Raw genomic sequence first — 21,334 nt, 5'->3', positions numbered from 1 at the left:
AGTATAGCTCATCACCTACTTCTGCTGTAATTATCCAAATGTCTTTGGTTTTCTATCTAGTCATTCAGTCTCTCTTTTTTAATATTTATTTATTTTAGATGGGTGGGGGGACAGAGAGAGGGAGAAACAGAATCCAAAGCAGGCTCCAGGCTCTGAGCTGTCAACACAGAGCCCCACGCAAGGCTCCAGCTTGTGAACCATGAGATCATGACCTGAGCAGAAATCAGATGCTTAATTGACTGAGCCACCCGGGTACCCCCATTCAGTCTCTTTCTATGTGGAGACTCAGGAAGATCAAAAACTGTATTGTCACCACTACCACCTAGTTCCCAGAAGCAAACTCACGCATTTTTAAGCAACAATTTACTTAATAGATCATATTCAATCTTATTGTGGTAAAACTTTTACCCTGGATATTTCAGTACACTAAATAAATCAACATGTTCCTTTTCTTTCTGTTTCTCTTCAGAGTCCAGTTCCCATTACGTCATCTCTCTAAAAGCTTTTAACAATGCAGGAGAAGGAGTTCCTCTTTATGAAAGTGCCACCACCAGATCTCTAACAGGTAAGCTAAAGTAGTTAATCCTCTCGTGATGAGGTACTCAGTGTTTGAGTTGTCGTGGCAAACACAAAACCAAATGCCTAAAGCAAAATAAAACAAAATACAGTGAACAAAACCAAAATCTATGTAGTCATGTTCTGAGCCTTATGAGTGTGTGTGTGTGTGTGTGTGTGTGTGTGTGTGTGCATGTGTGTGTGTGTGTTTGGATATACATATATATACATATACACACATATTTCATTATGTTTTTGGTTTTCAAAATTGAGAGGAAGTCAGTCTATAAATTAGTGTGTAGACTTCGAGAATAGGGATCTCTCCTTCTCTGTCTTCTCCAAGTAGCTCATAGTTTAGTGCCCAAATACCACTCTTCATTCTGATCTTGTCTCATCCTGCAGATCGATGCAATTTAGGCAGGAAAGTTTCCACATAAAAGCTGCCAAATGCCCAGATGGCCACAGGCTTCTCTACAGAGGCTCCTTCAAGCTAATGTGATAAACAAGGATTGACCTCCTGGGATTGGTTTGGACTAGGACTAGGCTTAGTCACACAGGTGGCCTTTCCCTGAACCAAGAACTACAGGTCACCCTAACAGTGCCCAGAGAATCATGACATTGAAAGTACTTGCTGCTTCCAAAGTTTAACACCTCTAGGAATTCTTATGTGAACTGGAGTGTAAAGGCAGCACAAAAGAGAAAAAGAGCCCAAGGAACTCAGAAAGGAGTGAGATCAAAGACATTTATGGAGGCGATTTGCAGAATAAGGCTAGGCTTACTCAAAAATAGAATATATACAAGGCATTTATTCAAAAATAGAATAAATACAAGGCATTTATTCAAAAATAGAATAAATACAAGGTGGCTCAGTGGGTTAAGTGCCCAACTCTTGATCTCAGCTCAGGTCTTGATATCAGGGTTGTAAGTTCAAGCCCCACATTGGGCTCCATGTTGGCCATGATGTCTACTGTAAAAAAAAAAATAGAATAAGTACCTCTTCTGGGGGGGGGGCTGTTCAGAGTCGCTAAAAAGTTACACAATCACCCCCAATAGCCTTATGTCTAAAATCTGAAGGTAAAACCCAAGAGGTCTATCTTTTTAATGAATACTTGGATTCTGCCCCCTCTCAAAACTCACAATCCTCAGACCTCATTTAACTTATCATTTTCTTTCACCTTAATGAGAATAAGTGATCTGAGAGCAGGGTTTCATAGTAAGAACTAGAGGACATGGAAAATTACTAGGTATCTCCTGACAAGGAGGAATAAATCAACATAGAATAAAGAGTGGGATCGTTTGCTACCCCCTAAATTTATATAAACTTTGTACAGTTTGTTTTCCAAACTCAAAAGCTCCATTTGTAGACTATCTTAATACACAGCTGTAAAATGAATTCACTTGATGGTTGCAGAATATACCATCACTTTACCGAGTTCATCCAGACTTTCCTGTAAGGCAAAGTTGTTGGTCCATAGTCCCTTGGATCTTTGGCTGCTATTTTCAAGGTCTATGATCTGCTTCACATGATATGCAAAATTTGGGGTATGTGTCAATATATTCATTTGTCTATGGAGACAGTATAGATCTCTCATTGTGTTAGCAAAGGGACTCATGTCTCTCTAGGAGGGCACATAAGAAGTATTACCTTAGAGAATCTTTACTATCAAACATACAATCTCTAAACACAGAGAGATGAGGCAGATGGAAGTCCAGAATGGAAGCATAGCCTGACGGAGGTATCTAGAACTTTCATTTCCCCTTATGTTCTTATCTGCCAGCAGCAGGATTCTTTGGGAAACAGCAGCCTACTTTAGCTGTGCTTCTCCTTTCCATAATATTTTAGTCCACCATCTTTTTCCTGCCTATGGTAAAAGATGTTGAGCAACAGCTCATCAACATGACCTTGACCTTGTAGTCAGGCCACACAGATTATACAATTGCTAGTCTTTTCAAACTATTTTCTTATCAAAACTAAAGCCCACAAAGAAGGGACACTTAGGTGACCCTCTCTAAAAATCAATGTTTGAGTAGGAAGTAGTAGTCATAAAAATAGAGTTTAAATAAACTGAAGATAAGCTGCTCAGAAAAAACCATTTGGGATGTTAACTTCTGCCTTCACATTTATTGTCATTCTTTGATCCTCAGCATATGGCATTCCCAGAGTGGTTTCTAAAACACCAGTGATCCATAAGACTATTTTTTTCCTGATAAGACTCTAATCCTAATGGATCTAATAGGATCTGGGAAATAAATGGATACCAAGACTTGGAAATTGTGTGAGGCATTTTCTAAATGAAACAAAGTCAGTAAGGGGCTGAAGAGGAATGAATAGAACCAGTCCTTTCCAGAGAGAAAGTATACACTTTTCCTGGATGCAGCAGACTTATTTTAATGTGTTTCCCCACTTCATGGGGAACAAAGGACAAATACATGGAATCAAAGGTTAAGGCTCTGGAAGAAATTCTATCAATAAATGTATCATAATGCCACAGAGAAGACATTCTCTGTCTTCGAGCTTCCTCAAGTATTCCCATGAGCAGACTTGGAGAGGCCAGCATTAAGTAAATCAAAAATCACAGGCAATAAATGCATCAGGCTGGAGTAAGTATCAGGCCACGGTGCTTTCTACAGGTACGTGCTCTTAGATGTTGGCATACTCTGGAACCTCATCTCATCCTCAATATATTAGTCTTAGAGCTGAGGAAAGTTTCACATGGTCAAGTGGGTATGTTAAGAGTTTTACTTTTGCAGTAGAGCTTTTTATTTCTTATTGTTGCAAGAAAAAGACATTTTGAACCTGGAGAGGGGAAGAGGGCAAGGGAGTAAAAGGGTGTGTTGTTTGAAGAATTTGTTTATTCTCAACTGTTTCATCAATGTCTGAATGAAATATAATCCAGATGCAAAATTATGTTATTATTTTAAAAGCTTGCCTTGAACATTGATATGTTAACCAAAAACTCATGAACTCGTACGAAGACATCTATTAGGAACCAAATAGGCTTCTCTTTTTAGCAAAATGTTTGAGGTTATGTTTTGTCTTTTTAATTTTTGATTCATTTAGTTTTTACTCTTGAATATAACCACTGCAAATCCATAGCATATAAGGCACCTGAAAACCAGAAAAAGTTGTCTAGCAACAACAGAATATTTTTAACTTAACTACTCAAAAAGTTTCTGTCTTGAGAGAAAGATAATTAGGGGTGTATGTGGCATTTATGTGTTTAGTGCAGTGCTTGCTCTTCACTAGAACATTCTGCTTTATTGGAAAAGCTCCATATCTATACTATACAAGATGATAGATTGGCTTTTATGGCCATGGAATACTTAAAATTGACTAGTGCAACAGAAGTGATTTTTTAATTGTATTTAATTTTAATTCAAATTTAAATTGTTCATGTAATCAGTGGCTCTTGTATTTGATGGTACAAATTTCCAACTTAAAACAGATAGCAAGTAGAGTGACAAGCCATGCCCAAAAACAAATTCCCTTAAAAAAGTCAAGAAAAACTTGGCCAGATATAGAAATTCGTACATTATGTAAGTCCACAGATAAATACCAACAAACAACATTACTTGAAATTTGAGGAATGCATTCTGGAACTGAGACTCCAAGAAACTCCCCAAGTGATGAAAAATATACTCTTCTACAATCCAGAAACAGCCAGACCGAATGTCAGCATTTCTTGAAGTAGAATTGCTACTTTTCAAAACCTCATATATGACACTTATATGACACCTGTGACAGATTACTACATTCATATAGGTTTAAGAGCCAGATTAGCCAAAGAAACAATGAACCTTGTATAACACATTCTTAGGTCAGTGCACAAAGAAGTCTGTGATTCAGAGCAGTCTTCCTGTGAGTATAACCTTCTTAGAAAGTCAGCTAAGAATAGAAACAAGTGAGGCAGCACCAGCCTCAGTTTAGCCAAAACATCTGCCACCAAACACCAACCTGATGACTGATCAGGATCCTCCTTGATGCTCTTTAGCTCCCGTTTCATCATTTCATAAATCCATTTGGGTTTAAAGGAGCCCTTAATAAAAAGACACATCAAAGGAAATATGGAAAGCCTGGGCTCTGTCATTAAATTTTAAACACACATTTTTCTTTCTCTCCCTTTCTCCCTTTTTTTCCTTTCCTTTTGTTCTGTTTTTGTTTTCAGGTTTTATATTTTGCTCCAAAGACCACAGCCCAGTAAACTACTAAATAATTCATTGGAAAACAGAGTGATGAGTAGGGGATAGGCATTTGAAATATGGTGGACCAAGTGAAGTAATCAAAACCAGCCAGCAGCTGCTGTGCTTGGAACTAGGCTATTTAAAAATATAAACTCTGTATATACACTGCTTCAGATACTCTACATTTTAGCAGGTCATCATAGTCCCAGCCTGAAGGCTCCTTTCTGTTAATGAGAATATAATATTACATGATTTAAAGGTAAAATTTCAAAAATGTAAAAGTCTTAGGTATAAAATAAAAGGCTCAAAATTGAACCCATACGATGGCCAGAAAATAAGCTCCTCTGATTCTGATATCCCCAGCATAAAAAGAGTACAGGATTTTTTTCTAGAGAATTTTATAAAGCCATACACAGTTTTATGCAGGTTCTGATTATGTTAATGGAACAAAGCACGTGTGTACCTTTTTCTAGAGAATTTTATAAAGCCATACACAGTTTTATGCAGGTTCTGATTATGTTAATGGAACAAAGCACGTGTGTACCTTACACAGTTCATTCTGTCTCCCGTCAATAATATAACGTCTTTCCATGGAGCCTGATATTAGGGAACAAGTAATACAGAATCTAGGTATGCCTTAAAAGTCTAAAAACTTAGCTAATTACTCTGTGAGAATGGAGTAAAATGGACACTTCCATGCTTTCTTTAAGGGTTTCAATCTAAGAAAACCTGCTGTACCAAGTGCTACAAGAAACCTAGTTATCAAGCATATCATTAGACCATGTGGACCATGGACTTGGTCAGTCTAGTTTTATGCAATCATAACCATAGACAGATTGCTATGGACCACAGAGCCCTTTGGTCTTTATTGTTTGTTTCCTGCTCAAACAATACTTATGCAGATATAAGCTAAGCAATAATGAAAGCATTAGAGAAACCAAATCAAGTTAGAAAAGGAGAAAAATAAACAAACATAAACAAATAGGTATCAGATAGGCATTTTTTTCCTTCTCAGGAAGAAATAAACCAGATACTCCTTTGGATCTTGTTATTTTAAGTTATCTGTGTAGTTATAAAACTGATAAGTTCTATGCTAAACCTTTTAAGAAGCAATGTGCAACACTCCAAGAAGAAATGGACTTTTAAAATATATAACTAGAAGTGACCACCAAAAGTGGAGCTGATAAAACCACTGTAAGGAAATGAGTGAATTGTAGAAAATAGTCAGTTATTTTTGTAATATAGCAATACTGTTTCTAATGAGTTTTCCGATTGAATTAATTGTATTTTTTTCTGTTCTTCTCATGTTCCCTTTCATCATTATTGCCATGCATTTAACTCATTGTGATGTGTTACCACTGATATTTATTTTTTTAACTCTTTTATTTATGTATTTATTTGTTTGTTTCATTTGGCGGGTTTTTAAACCCAGATCCCACTGACCCAGTTGATTATTATCCTTTGCTTGATGATTTCCCCACCTCGGTCCCAGATGTCTCCACCCCCATGCTCCCACCAGTAGGTGTACAGGCTGTGGCTCTTACCCACGATGCTGTGAGGGTCAGCTGGGCAGACAACTCTGTCCCTAAGAACCAAAAAACATCTGAAGTGCGACTTTACACTGTCCGGTGGAGGACCAGCTTTTCTGCGAATGCGAAATACAAGGTGAAGTTCTAATTGATAGTGTAAAATTTAAAATGAACTGTCATTTGCTTAATACATTGTTTTGAATGCTTCCTGGACTGTCATGAGTCATTTTGCTGCCGTGGCACTAAATGGAAAACAAGGCATTTTAATAACTCAATATCTAAAATTAGAATGGGAATAATTGTATCTTAGGAAACAATTCTAAGGCAAGGTAGAAAAACATCAAGAAATGCAAAATATTATTTGAGTTCCACCAGATGCTGCATTTGTATAAATAAATTGATTCTGTACAGGGGAATGCCATTTTCCTTTGAAAATAGCAGGACTCCACATTAATTTTCTGGATAGATTTTGGTGTCTTTCTTTTTGTTTGAAATCTAGATTGACACCAAAGGTAACCCTATTAATGTTACGGAGACCCATTTGACAGTGAATACAGCTGGGAACACAGTTGCAGGATTTTGTAATAAGGTCCTTAGAAAACACTCGAAGCCATTAGCATTTACTTCCTCAGTTAGCCTTGAAACATACCCATGTGGTAAAGAAAGCCCCAGTGCATTCTCCCCTTTGACCAATATGAATGGCACCAACCCCTTTCACTGACGCGTCCTATAATCCTGTTAAGAGCTCTGGAGAGATAGATATTTGAGGCATTTTCTTCACTACTTTTAAATCTCTGTCAGCCAGCTTCAGTAACACCAACAAACAGTTACACATGGAGACAATTTTGTTACCACCTAAGCCTGCCACAATATTAGTATATACAAACAGTACACAAAATATAGAAAAAAAATGAGAAAAGCAACAAGTGACTATCAAGTACCTACTATGTACCTAGAACAGCACTAGATTATAGAGGCAGTTAAACACAGTTTAGTTGTTGCTACTTGACATATTATTTATAACTTTGGAATGGGTAAGACACGCAGTTCCATTGCTTCACTTCAAAGAATTCATAGGCTATTCATGTGAGATAATATATGAATGCACATTTAAAATATAAAGCTTTACAAAATGAGCATTTGGGATCAAGAAGTTAGCTTTAAAAATAAGATCATACGTGTTACCAAATAACCAAATAACCAAGGAACCAATAGTTCAATCCTGGTCCTTCTGCTTCTTCATATCCCTTTATATCCCTTCTCTTTCCCACTCTACTGGAATAGCTCTCAGAATTTGAACTTCCTGATATTTTAACCAGTGTTCTTTCCACTGGACCGCCATCTTGCTTAATCCTGCCTCTAGCCAGAGGTGATTTCAGGGATGACAATATCCCTTGGGAGTGTCAGACTCTAAAGAACCTGGAGATTAAGCAAAATCCTACCAATAATATTCTAAATCTGCCTCTTTCTTCCTGTAGCCATGCTGGATCTACTTCTAGTCTCTTTCAAATTTTAAGTGGCATAAAACTGACATTTCATCATAAATCAGTTTTAGTTGAAACCATTTTAAAAAGCTTTCTTTGGTATTGCCTCCCTGCTAGGTCAGGTATTTGGAAAAACTCTCCAGGCAAGTCCAAATAGTATCATTGATATAACACATGTTGTAAGTACCCTATCCATCTCCTTGCAGTATTAGATTTAAGACTCAGCACAACTATAAATAAAGATAGCATTATCAGATAAGACAACCAATGAAACATATGAGAACATTTCTTTAAAGTCTCTCTTTATATAAAGATTGCCCAATTCTAAGTTTACTTTTAAAAGACTACTTTAAAAATTTTATGCTCATAATTGCTGTACTTTGCCGATACATTCATTTCACAGAATGGCCATGGGTACTTTGCCAGTATGTGAAATGTTCTGAGGGACAATGATTGTTCGTAAGTTCCAAAATTTCTTGAGGCAAATTATTTCAGTTGAATGGTTAATACAGCAGACACAGAATTATTGAGTCTCACAGAGAATGCCTACAAAGTAAGACTCAACCCAAAAGCTGTTTTATAAGTGGAGGCTGATTTCTCTCATGGATTGATATCTGGGAATAGAAAAAAAGATTTTAAATGTTCCTCTTCCCACCATCTTCCCTGACGTAAGGCTTTCAGTTACTACCCTTCTGTCCCCCTTCTTACACACCCATGCTCTACATCCACACCCCTGTGAAGAAGAGGGTTAGAGGAAAAGTGGAGTAACCCGGAGAGCAAAGATGAATACAGAACATATCTAGTTCACTAGAAAGTAGTGCCATAAACTTAAGTTTTACAAATAATGGTAATAGAATGCTTTGATTTTACATTGTGAACTTTTAACTACTTTCATGCCTACTTCATCTCACTCCCCAGTACAGCATTAGAAGGTAGGTGGAGCATACACAAGATAGAGGGAGAAAAATCAGGACATGGAGTCAAATGACGTGGGCACAACAGTTGGTTTTGCTGTGTCCCGTCATGTCACTGAACTTACTCAATCTCATTGTTCTCATCTATATGGCTGGATTATTCACACCTACCGTAAAAAAAAACAAAAACAACAACAACAAAAAACTAAGATTCTCCATAATTAAGCATGTCCTTTACGAAGACATAGGTAGACTGTATAACTTGAAAAAAATTTCCTGTGGAACTATAGCTAGAGCTTGGTTGACCTTATGGCATTATCCTAGGTGATCCCCACCAGAGTCCCCTCCTATTTCATTTAATCCCAAATCAAGCCAGAGGCCAAACATTGTCTAAAACTCTGTTTTGATTTTCCTTATCAGAAGGAGCAATGTTCTGTAATTTAGTTTCTACTAAAATGATTAATCACATGATGTTTTATACTAATTTCTATTCAAAATACATTCATTGAGTATTGACTAGGGCTTACCAGATATAACATAGGTATTACAATGAGAGACTCTTGAATGCTGAGAACAAACTGAGGACTGATGGGTGGGGGGGGGGGAAGGGGGAGATGGGCATGGAGGAGGGCACTTGTGGGGATGAGCACTGGGTGTTATATGGAAACCAACTTGACAATAAACTATTTGTAAAATAAAATAAAATAAAGTTAGTCTTTTTTCTCAGTGCAAAAAAATAACATGGGTATTACAGAAGATATAAAGTTTTGCAAGACTCAGTCTCCCCCTTGGGTGCCTGGGTGGCTTAGTCGGTTAAGCGTCCGACTTTCGCTTAGGTCATGATCTCACTGTTCATGGGTTCGAGCCCCGCGTCGGGCTCTGTGCTGACTGCCAGCTCAGAGCCTGGAGCCTGTTTCAGTCTGTGACTCCCTCTTTCTCTCACCCTCCCGTGCTCACGCTGTCTCTCTCTCTCTCCTAGAAATAAATAAAACATTAAAAAAAAAAAAAAAAAAGAGTCTCCCCCTCAAGATATCCCTCTCAATAGGGTACCTAACACATGCCTTAAAGTTAAATATCACATTAGACAATGCATGAAATATTGTAGCTAGCACATCTATAACCTTCCCTGGACAAGATACTATATTTTATTTTACACTTTAAATAATGCTAGAAGGTCAGTGCTACGGTTATCTCCATTTTATGGATGAGCAAACTGAGCCTCAGAGAGATAGTTCCCGGGTATTCTATGCTCACAAAAATAGCTGGCCATGAATTTCCAAAGTACTTCTAGGCTAATGATTTATTCTGAGCCAGAATCTTCCATGAAGTTCCTGAGAAAACCCAGTGAATTCATGGTATGTACAGAATGCAAGTGTGTCATTCTAGATCACAAGCAAGGACAGTATTACTTAGCGGCCTCCCAAATGCCAGTGACTTTTATCTCTTTGTCAGAGAAACTAGTTTTATAAAAAGCTTGATCCTTTTGTCCTAGCTGAAATATTTCTCTTTGTCCATTTCTCCCTTATTTCCATTTCTAAGACTTCAAAATGTTCATGATAGTGAAGAAGACAGGATTGGAAGTTATATTTCAGCATGTCAGATACTAGCTGTCTATGTTGTATTTTATTTGATGGGATTCTATCTTCCTGAGTCTACAATGTATTTTTACATTTACTTAAGGCCCACATTTTTACGGCTTTTTTAAAGAAGACCTTCTGATAGATGTTTATGAGGTCATCACTTTAATAGGATGGATGAGCACATCATCAAAATGTTATTAGTACACTTAAATATTTATTTGGTTTTGTAATGAAATGTAGGATTTTCATAGCTATAATCTAAGGATTCATAGTACAGTAAAAAAGATATACCACACTACAGTAGTATGGGAGGAGATAGGTGTGACATAGATGGGGAAAAAGAACTTTCCTCAATTTTCTAGACACAGATATATAACAAATGTAATGAATATAAAAGTGAAAATAAATATGAAACTTTGGAGGAGGATCAAGATCTAAATACCAAGCATAACCTGATACTTACGAGAGGCATAAATGGGCTAAATTTGCCTGATCATATGAAAAATATGCATTAACCTGGAAGATTAAACTATTTTTTTCTTAACATTTTGATTTCTTGAGTAAGCAATAAAAATAGGTAATTTACTTTCTACTAAAATATCTTTAACCTGCTATTTAAGAGACAAAGAAAGGGGACACCTGGGTGGCTCAGTCGGTTAAGTGTCTGACTTCAGCTCAGGTCATGATCTCATGGTTCATGGGTTTGAGCCCTGTGTTGGGTTCTGTGCTGACAGCCAGCTCAGAGCCTGGAGTCTGCTTCAGATTCTGTATCTCCCTCTCTCTGACACTCCCCTGCTTGTACTGTCTCTCTCTCACACACAAATAAATAAAAAAATTTTCAAAATTAAAAAAAAAGAGAGACAAAGAATGGTTTCAAAAGAGAAATAATACTAACACTTTATGTAATCATTTAATACTTATCCAATTTGTTGTTCCCTCCTAATCAGTTGCTGTAGTGACCATACTGAAATGTGTGCTTAATGAGAACACTGCACAAAAGAAGACCACATAATACAACATTGCTTTTATCTATTTTTTATAATACCCAAATAGATTCTGGAATCACAAAAAGTTTGTACTCTCAAGAATTTTTTTTTTAATCACAAGGAGCAGAACTCTAAAATTAATGTTATTACTAGTGAAAAATAATCATGATGATCTACTTAAAATACATAGATGAAAATTTCTGTAAAAATGATTTTGATTATTACAAACAAATTAAAGTCAGTGAAGATTACCTTAAAAACAGAATTGACAGAAACAAATAGAATTGGTCCTGACACAGTGGTTATTGCCCTACTTGGGAAAATTAATCATCTAGCCGCCCCTCTGGACAACATCACACCTGATTTTATCCATCATATTTTAGATGTACAGTCAGCCAGTGTAAACTGGTTGACAGAAGGGAAGTAGAGCCAATTCTGTCATAGCTTTTATGCTGTTTGGAAACAGACGGTTTTTGGGTTGTTTGGTAGTCTCTGTACATGGTTTGATTTACCAAGTTGATAGAGTTCATCTTTTTTCTCTTTGCTTATTTCCCACTTGTACAGTCAGAAGACACAACATCTCTGAGTTACACAGCAACAGGCCTCAAACCCAACACAATGTATGAGTTCTCGGTTATGGTAACAAAAAACAGAAGGTCAAGCACATGGAGCATGACTGCCCATGCCACCACGTATGAAGCAGGTATGTGAAGAAAGGCTTGCTTCCAAATTTCGACTTTTGACTTTGGCAATGGTGTTTCCCAGGTTTTGTGTTAGAACTTATATGCACTGTGATGTCTAAGCCACACTTCATCCTGCAGGAAATTTTTTATTCTTTGTAGTTCGAAGCACTTTTATATCTGGCATTATCCTCTCCACTCTACAAAAGAAGAAAATGAGTCCCCAGTATACTGAGTAATCTGGTTTTAATCTGGGTGTTAACTCTGAGGGTCTGAATGTCAATCTTTTTTTCAATCCCTTTAAGTAAAGGCAGAAATCCAGACACTGAACTCTGTCCAAAACATTTGAGTCTTTGATGAGCAATCATGGAGCATATTTACTTTTTTGGAAAGAAATTGGATACAAAATAAAACATTGCATTACAACTGTAATCACATTGTAATGTTTACCATAAATAACCTCAACTGGGTATGGGAAGAAGTTTTCTTGTGGTTTTGTTCACTCCTTGGAAATAAGACAACACAATGGAAAAAACTTCATGCAATTTGAAATAGTTCAAATCGCAGGAAAATATAACTCCCTGTAAATTTTACCAGTCACATTTACTATGGATCATAAATGTTGCATTTATAACTTAACAGACATGCAGTACACTTGGCTTTTATAGTTTATAGAAACCCAACATCTGAAGACTAGGGGGTTGACATGCTTTTTGGTTGGTTTCATGGTATTCTGTTTAGGGGTAAACTACACGCATTTCCAAATTGCAAATAAAATTATACCAATAAAACTCTCTGGGTAAGTTGAATTTCTTTTTCCATTAGAATTTGTCCCATGGCATTGCAGTTCTAACTTTTAGTCCAAGCTACGACTTTAACTCAGAGATTTCACTGTTAATATTTTTACATTTTGTGGATACTTCTTTCTATAAGAAGTTTTCTAGAATGTCTGATTTAATTGCAACATCCTTCTTTTTATATTTCATCTTCTTCTGTTTTACATGTTTACATATATTAACTCTTTCTCCTAGAATTCTGCCCTGGGTGCCAATGTTCACAGCTTCTAGGGAAGAGTAAGACATGCTGAATGAGTTATGTACTATGAGGAGAATAAAGCCCTTGATCCTCCTTTTTTCTTAAAAGGAAATGAAAGGAGTCTTCCCTGAACGAAAGAGAAGGAATAGTAATTTCCTTATCAAGCAAGCATATTCATTCATTTTTTTCCCTTTCATAAACAAAATGCACCCTAGCATCTGACTTGATAAATGTATTCTCTTGCTTTTTCATCAACTGCATCGCCTTGTAGGGATACTAGCGGTGAGACCCATTCCTGACAAAAAGATATTAACTGCTTTAGGTGGGGCCATTGTCAAAGCAGATAATGATCTGGACAAAAGTGTAAATAGCATGTGGATGAGATTCCTGGGTGATGATGAGAAACAAAAAGTAATTCACAAGTGTCTTCAGGCCTTTATAACTGTGAGAAGGAAATGAACTGAATGAAATAATGCTAGGTTTGCTTCTAATTCTGTAGTAACATTAAAGACTGTATAGGGCCACATAGTTATGCTCTTGCACTAGAATTGCTTATGAGAAAGGTAAGGGTGGTTGGCAAATCTTTGAAATAAAACATTTCATTCTGTTCAGGTGATAAATCCTTAATTTTATTCTAGTTAAGTAAAATAGAAATAATTGGGAGGACCCCTGAAATAATGAAATAAAGCAGAAAAAAATGAAATAATGTAAGAAATGCAACCACAGAGTTTTGGGCAAAGACAAACAGATCCAAGTATAAATTCTGTCTGGAGGAATGAAGAAAGGTTTCACAAAAGAAGTAATAATTGAGTATGGCCAGGGTAGCGCTTCAGGTACCCATTCTAGGAACTTCGAAGGAAAGGAGCGGCATATACAAAAATACATGAGAAAGTATCAGAAAGATGTTCAGAGTGACTGCAGCACAAGATTCATGGAACAACAAGAGGGAATGAGGCTGTAAAAGAAAGTGCAGTGTAAATACCAGGGCCTGGTGTTTGTTATTTGTTATTTATTTACATTTAATCCACAGAGAATTGGTAGTCAGTGAAGAATTTCTAAAAGGTTGCCTCTGGGCAGAACCCATGAGATTGGAGAGGAACAGATCAGAGATGTTCTGCTTGACTCAGTAGATTGGAGCCATTAGGCCCACATTCCTGTCCAAACAATGTACAGCTTACATGGTGATCCTAAACATTGAAACTGTTGATTCCAATACCAGAATTGCTATTCACCAACATCCATATGGCTTGAGGAAAAAGAAAACACTTGCACAACACCTGAAATAGATTAGTTGTTAGATAGTTTGGTGTTTTTTTTGTTGTTGTTTGTTTTGTTTTTTGTTTTTGAAAAATAACCACCTCTTCAGTGTATTTCTTTGTTAGGTATAGTTGAGGTCATTTTATCTTTTTTGAATACAGTAACAGATTAAGTAAAGCAATCTTATCATCACTATTTGACTGTTTTATAAATAGCCATCAATTGGAATTTTAACCCAATTAAGAAAAAACACACTATCCTGAGTAGTTAGAAAGACAGCTCTTTTAATTACTTCCATAATCAGAAAATTCCTTATTGTGCTTGATATAGTACTCTAAGTCACTTTGTGACTACATGTTACCTTCCTGTCCATGACTTAGAAAATATCTTGAATGAACTCTTTATGAGAATAACCCTTCTCTAAGACACTATTGCCTCTTTGGTATTTTGCTGTCACAGATCTTTTCTTGCAAGAATGTCCTCATTCTTGGTTCATTAACCCATATACATATGCAGTCTCTTTACTCCGGGTTCAACTACACTAGACCTATGTATTCTCTTCCTGCTTTCATTTTTTTTTTAATTGAAATACGTTAGGTGCCTTGTCAGGTTATTATGATTAGGTGCAGCTTTGGTTAACCTGGAATACTAGTGGCTTTGAGAATCAGGGCGTTGGAAATAAATGACATGGTACATGGAAATGGTGATATTTCCTTCACTTGAAATTATACTTGGGAAGAGGAACTGGAAGTAGTGTTGCTCAGATCCCACATGATACGGCCAACAGAAGAGCCAAAGAGAATGATGGTAAAAATGAAGAATTCAGAATCAGGACCAAATTGTACCTATCTTGTAATACACAATCATTCTTAAGCAGAGATCCAGAAATACCTCTAGAATCCAATCATGGAGCTTAGAACTTAGATGTGTTCCGAAATTTCCCAGGTCAAACTGAGGGTAACTAAGAAACACTATCAATAATCAACGTGGGGCACTGTGTGCTTTGCCTGAAAGGAAAACTCACTGCATTTCAAAGCACAAACAGTGGAAAGCAGGTTTAAAGAAACCTGGAAGATACTGGACTGGCTTGGCCAGTTTACTGCCACCTTTAAAATATGTTTAAACTTTTACTGAGCACAATATAAGAAGAAAAATAATTTTCCCTTTATTCTTCTAGGTCTTTGGCTGAGACCCCTCCATAATAAAAGACAAATTAATAGGATAAAAACAAACAGGAGTTTAATGACATATATACCTCCTGTATACATGGAGAATACTCAGGAAAACTGAGTAACTCCCTAAAATGGCCCAGGCCATCACCTTATATACAATCTCCAACTAAAAAAAAAAATATGTTCTGGGGTGGGGAGCCAGTCATGGGAGCTTTTCAGGCAACTCACAATAAACCAGAGTGTCCTTGTAATGCAGAGTTATAAAAGTTTCTAGAGATTTTGTCATCCTCTTCTTGGTACCAAGAGGGGGACACTCTTATAAACCCAAATTTCTCTTGTAAAAGGGTAACATCTACTAAATTTTCAGAGCTTTTCCTATGTCTACTGTGGTCTTAAAAAAAAAATCAGCCTAAAATTGTCCTTAGGCCAAAGAGGCATATTTTGGGGTGATAAATTCTGCCCACTTTCAACAACATGTGGGAAAAGTAACTCTAAGAAAGGCAGAGTTTCATGCCTTCTTTTTCCATGCCAGACTGATACTAAGACTTTCGCAGATTCCATACCTCTTCTATTTTCAAATTTTGTTTTTGCCTTCTTTGCTATGTTTGTTAGGAGATACTTAGTATGTTTACCTAGGCAGGATGTTTTAACCTGCATTTAAATGCATTCTTTTATTCTTCTTGCTTTTAAGAAAATATAGAATTAGGTGACATTTGGATTTATAAATCCTACAGTTGTTACAGAATTCTGTCTCTTGGAGACACGTAGGCATCAATCCCACTAAGTATGTGTACATTTCTTTGTTCTTATAATGATTCTTACATGTGTAGTGTGGCACTTGCTTAGAAATACCCGTTATACTTTTCTCCTCTGTATTCACACATGTTCTGTTCTCTTTTCTATATTTACACCTTTGGAAGTCATTTAACTTCCATGGAAAAACATTAGTTTTATACATTTTTGTTTGCTTGTGTAATTAAAACACTTGAAATAACTCGTAACTGGTAAGATAAACATGGTATACTGCACGATGGATTCTGAGCATCAACATCATGATTAGAAGTCTCATAAACGTCTCTTTTCTTTCACATCCAATGACAAGGTCTTGTCTCTGTTTCATCTCGTAGCCCCGACCTCTGCTCCCAAGGATCTGACAGTCATTACTCGAGAAGGGAAGCCTCGGGCTGTCATTGTGAGTTGGCAGCCTCCCTTGGAAGCCAATGGGAAAATTACTGGTGAGCATCTCGGCTTCATTTCCAGCATTGCTCTGCTTGGCCTGTGATTCTCTCACCTCCTATGCACTGCTCATGCCTTTTGTGTATTTGTTTTCTGTCCTGACATTTCAGTGTCCTCCCTGATGCTTCCTGGTTGTCTCTTCTTGCCCACCCTCCCCCCACCCCATGGAATTTCTTCTAATGGTGCCTACAAATATGCACACACACACACACACACATTTCATTTGAGTTGCTTCCTGAAGGATGTGTATTTCAATTAGTATAGACCTTTTGTTTTTCATCTTGTGGATCTTTAGGACAACCTTCTAATGGAATTTCCCTGAGCATAAAAGACTAAAGAGAAGCTGGTTGTTTGGCAGTTATAAATACAAAAGACACCTAATGACCATGTATTTTTGAATGGCACATACAAAAGAGGTTTTTAGTTTCTCACTTTAGCTTTTAGCTTCTTACTTAAATCATAAGGTTCATAAAATACTTAATATTGACTGACAGAAATTGAACTTAATGAATATTTCACAGTGACACATTTTATTTTGCCAAATATTGCTGATAACATCAATGCCTAATTAAAGCATCCATTAGAAGCCTGTAATGTTAATTTAGTATGAAAAATATAATGGAGTTCTATCAGGGATTTTGCATTTAAATGATCACTTTAGGTTTTTAATAGATGTCTCCATAGCATATAATTATTATGAAAAATATTGTATAACTAAAAATGTGCACATTATAGTCTAATTAACTTGAACCATTGGGTTAGGCACATGTAAGAGTCACTCCATTTTCTTCTTTTATTTTTTTGCATACAAGTGGATAGAACTATTATAAATTAACAAAGTATTTCAGTCATTCTGTGATAACAGAGATAAGCTTGGAAATTACGGTTCAGATGGCACACATTTACTTTGTGTGAGTTACTTTCTGAATTTTCCAAAATGAAAAGATAATGTGAAAATTCCAAATGAGATTTAAATTTAAGTAGAAGACTTGTTTTCTCTAGGAAATTGCTCTTAGTGCAATAGCAAACAGAATTTTCATTTGAGCTGACAAATATGGAAAAAAAAGAGGGATATTAAATCTCCCCCAAAACTTATATGCTGAGTTGTCACTGCTAGCCTTTGTAAAACTGAGGTTGGCTCATTCTAATTTTCTCTTTCTGTTTCCCTTCAGTGTTATGATTTATTTTCTTTGCTTCTATTTCAGTACATCTTTAGATTTTGATTTGTTTACATGATGACTTTTTTATTATGTTATAAACAGTTATTTATAAGCATATGATAAATCAATAGATAATAAGCTTAAGAAGAAAAAAACAGAAGTCTAAATAAAAACAAGTTCTGATGGGAAAAAATTTACTTTTTGGTAAGGATAAAAGAAGTCATATACTACCAAAATTCTCCACTCTTATTTAAACGAATCTCATCAAATAGTCCATGTAAACAATGGAATGTGTTTTCAACTCTGAAAGGAAGCTTAATTTTGCTTTTTCAGGGAAAAAATGAAAGTCTGCTCCATGTTAAGAAATGCAAATTAATCCAAGCGATAAAATTCTGTGTGTCAAAGTGACAGTGTATGTATAAGAAACCTTCTCCACATGTTATTAAAAGTTGTATGTTCAGTATCCAGTCTCTCACAATGGTAAAGTAAGAGTATGGGAGGCAGTACTTTTTACCTTCAAAAGCCTAGTTTATTTATTAAAACAAAGTTGTTATTGTCAAGTGGAGACATTTTGACTCAACTCAACAGAGAGCAAAACCCTTAAGATAACTTCTATTCCATACATATTTTGATTCTTTCAGTGAAATTACTTCCAGGAAACAGGATGATGAAATTTTCAAAATACCATATAGCAGAGGACCCGGATTTATAACACTCTGTTTTTCTCTAAAGTATAAAGGAAATGTGACCTCTTTTCAGTGTGTCAGAGCATGTGTGTGCTGATGTGGGAGAGAGGTTCACATCTTTCCTTCCTATTTATTTGCTATCCCAAATCTTTGCATATACACAGCAGTAGAGCAGGGTGGTTCAGACCCTGAGCTTCTGAGGGAGATACCTGGGTAAGTTAACTTTCCTAAGTTCACATTCTCATCTATAAAATAGGGGTAGTCATAGAAATTCTTTTACAGAATGTAATAATAAACTGCTGAGAAATGTCTTTGATGTCTAGTGAGAACTAAAACAAATCAGCTGTTATTATTCTCATTTGAAATCCATCCTAGGGTGAGGCTTTAGTCATGTACTCTGCATGGAACCCAGATAATCAATTTGTAAATATATATACTTCAAAAAGATTACACAAAAAAGAGGACAAAGAAGATCTAGATAATGCCAGTGCCTGGATTTCTTGATTGTAAAGTGGCAGCTTAGGAATTTATACTGGGATTTTCAGGAGAGAGTGGTTCAAAATGAATTAAGCATTTATTATATGCTTGGCATCCTGCTTAGCACTTTAGTATTATAAGGGATTCCATCTTCCTATTATTCCAGTTTGAAACAAAAAGACCAGAGGTTTCTAGGGTAAATGGCTTTCCCAGAGTCAAGTAACCAAGAAGTAGCAGAGCTAGGATTTAAAAATCATGTTCATACTCTTCACTATTACACTATGTTTTGCTCTAGCTTATTAGTATTCAACTGGTTCAAATCAGTGATTCTCAACTGATTTATGTTTTAATTTATCTGAGAAAGGATTGGCCATGCTATATTTTAAAAGCTCCCCAAGTGATTTTAATGTACAGCTAGAGTTTGAAACATTGATCTAAATAAATGCAGCATCTAACATTATTTAAGATCAGAGACCAACATAGTTTTAAAAAAAAGTTAGGTCTTGAGAGATTGTTTCCTTCCTTATCAGTACTATCCAATGGATAAGATTATGTTACTTTTTTTGTGTGTCATTGTCCTGTTCCTCTTTCTTAAATCTCTTTCCTCTTGATATTATTAGCAGACATTTCATCCACCGTTTATTAAATAGATCTTTTTATTCTCTTTGTTACTTTATCTGAAAAAGTGTGTAGAGTATAGCCAAGGCTTCAGTGAATGCAAACTTATGTCTCTGAAATATGTATCTCCATCCAGTGAATTCTAAATATGTATATCCTACCTCATATCATACATTTCCACTTGCCTGTCTTATTGGCACCTCCTTCTGTTCCCCAATCCTTCTCTCTCTCCCTTTGTTCTCTTTTCATTCTTGTTTGTTTGTTTGTTTGTTTGTTTGCCACCTACCATAACCAGCCAAATAATGATGCATTCTTCATTCTTATATTCTGTAATAGGTTTAAGACCATCCAGGATTGTGGACCCACCTGAGCACTCACTATAATCAGATGTGTCTAAATATTCTTACTTCCATCATTTAAAAAAAAAAATCAGGTTCACCCTGTTGCCAACATTGGAAATTTAGCCATCTTGACTTCTTCCTCTACACTCCCTTCCCATATAATCAGGAGAGAAAAATCTAAATGCTTATAATACAGGGCTGAAAATTCCATAAAACAGGTTTCAGATTTTGACCAATGCTTTGTCTTCAGTATCAATATTCTTGACACTTAGTAGGTAATTAATAAATATTTATTGAGTAGAATAATCTCTGAATCGCTATTAAATCTATTGCTTGACTTGAAGTCAAAGTTTCAGCTGTTCTAAGAATGATGCTTCCTTAAGCTTTACTAATATTAAGAAAAAAAGAGAAAAGAAAAGAAGGAAGGAAGAAGAGAAAAAAAATGAACTGATGGAGCATTTGCTACATAGTCACTCTATATAAGATAATATAAATGAATACCCACTATATTAGATTCTTAAAATGCAGTACCTCACAGCAACTTATTTTCAGATGAGAATATTGACACACTTAGATTAAGCAAGCTGGTCAAGGTTGCAAAGCCAGGAAATGATAGACCTATGGCTTGAATCCATAGCCTGTTTATTTTTAGCATTTTTTTTGCCCCAAAGAAGGAAGAAATGAGTCCTCCATTGTATATCTATTGATATTCAAGATTATCAGAGTCAGTTTTTGAAACAGGAAGAGTTCACACTGGGCTGAGCTCCTTGCTAGTAGGAATCATCTTGGTCTTCCTAGTACTTAGCAGGTGACCCACAGAAGGGAATCATTGACTTGTAGGAATAAGTACAGATAAAGACAGAAGAGAGAAGAAGGTGAAATTGAACACTTTTGACCCTTTCCTTTTGGAATTACAACTACCTATTTGTATAAATAGTCAAAATGACAGATATATGATGGTATATTTTATACGTATTTAGAAAAATGTGATTCTAGTGTATAAGTGCCCACTTGAGTTAACAGTCCCAGGTCTTATCACCTATCACAGGATATAGTTATTATTTGGCTAGTTATGGTAGGTAAGAGACAAAAAAGAAGTAGAAAAAAGTAAGAGAGGGGCACCTGGCTGGCTCAGTCAGTTGACCATCTGACTCTTGATTTCAGCTCAGATCATGATTCCAGGGTTGTGGGATCAAGCCCTGTGTCAGGCTCTGCTCTGAGCAGAGCAGCCTGCTTGAGAGTATCTCTTTCTTTTTGCCCCTCTCCCCCACTCACGTTCTCTCTCTCTCTAAAATTATTTTTTTAAGGAAGAAAAGAAAGGAAGAAAAAACTTGGACACAGAGAAATGAACATATAGGTACAAAAAGGTTCTGGGAAACCAATGAATTTATTCCAACCTGTGTGGAAATCTATATGCTAAGACTTCAATACCACACCAAACT

At 36.2% G+C, this 21,334-nt stretch overlaps 1 protein-coding gene across 1 annotated transcript in view; it reads left to right on the top strand.

The window, feature by feature from the left end:
• Window positions 1-469: 469 nt before the first annotated feature.
• DCC (DCC netrin 1 receptor) overlaps window positions 470-21,334 on the top strand; it is a gene marked incomplete at its 5' end in the record, with an annotated part of 141,654 nt that continues 120,789 nt past the window's right edge. Inside the window, 4 exons of the mRNA XM_039255249.1 lie at window positions 470-565; window positions 6,230-6,402; window positions 11,795-11,933; window positions 16,502-16,609. Of these exons, the coding sequence (XP_039111180.1) occupies window positions 470-565; window positions 6,230-6,402; window positions 11,795-11,933; window positions 16,502-16,609 (516 nt within the window). The remainder of the gene's footprint in view (window positions 566-6,229; window positions 6,403-11,794; window positions 11,934-16,501; window positions 16,610-21,334) is intronic.

The sequence above is a fragment of the Hyaena hyaena genome, unplaced genomic scaffold (assembly GCF_003009895.1).
Source record: "Hyaena hyaena isolate Hyena2069 unplaced genomic scaffold, ASM300989v1 scaffold_523, whole genome shotgun sequence".
NCBI classification, from domain to species: Eukaryota; Metazoa; Chordata; class Mammalia; order Carnivora; family Hyaenidae; genus Hyaena; species Hyaena hyaena.
The sequence above is the reverse complement of the archived record's forward strand: the minus strand, read 5'-3'. Positions and strand labels throughout refer to the sequence as shown.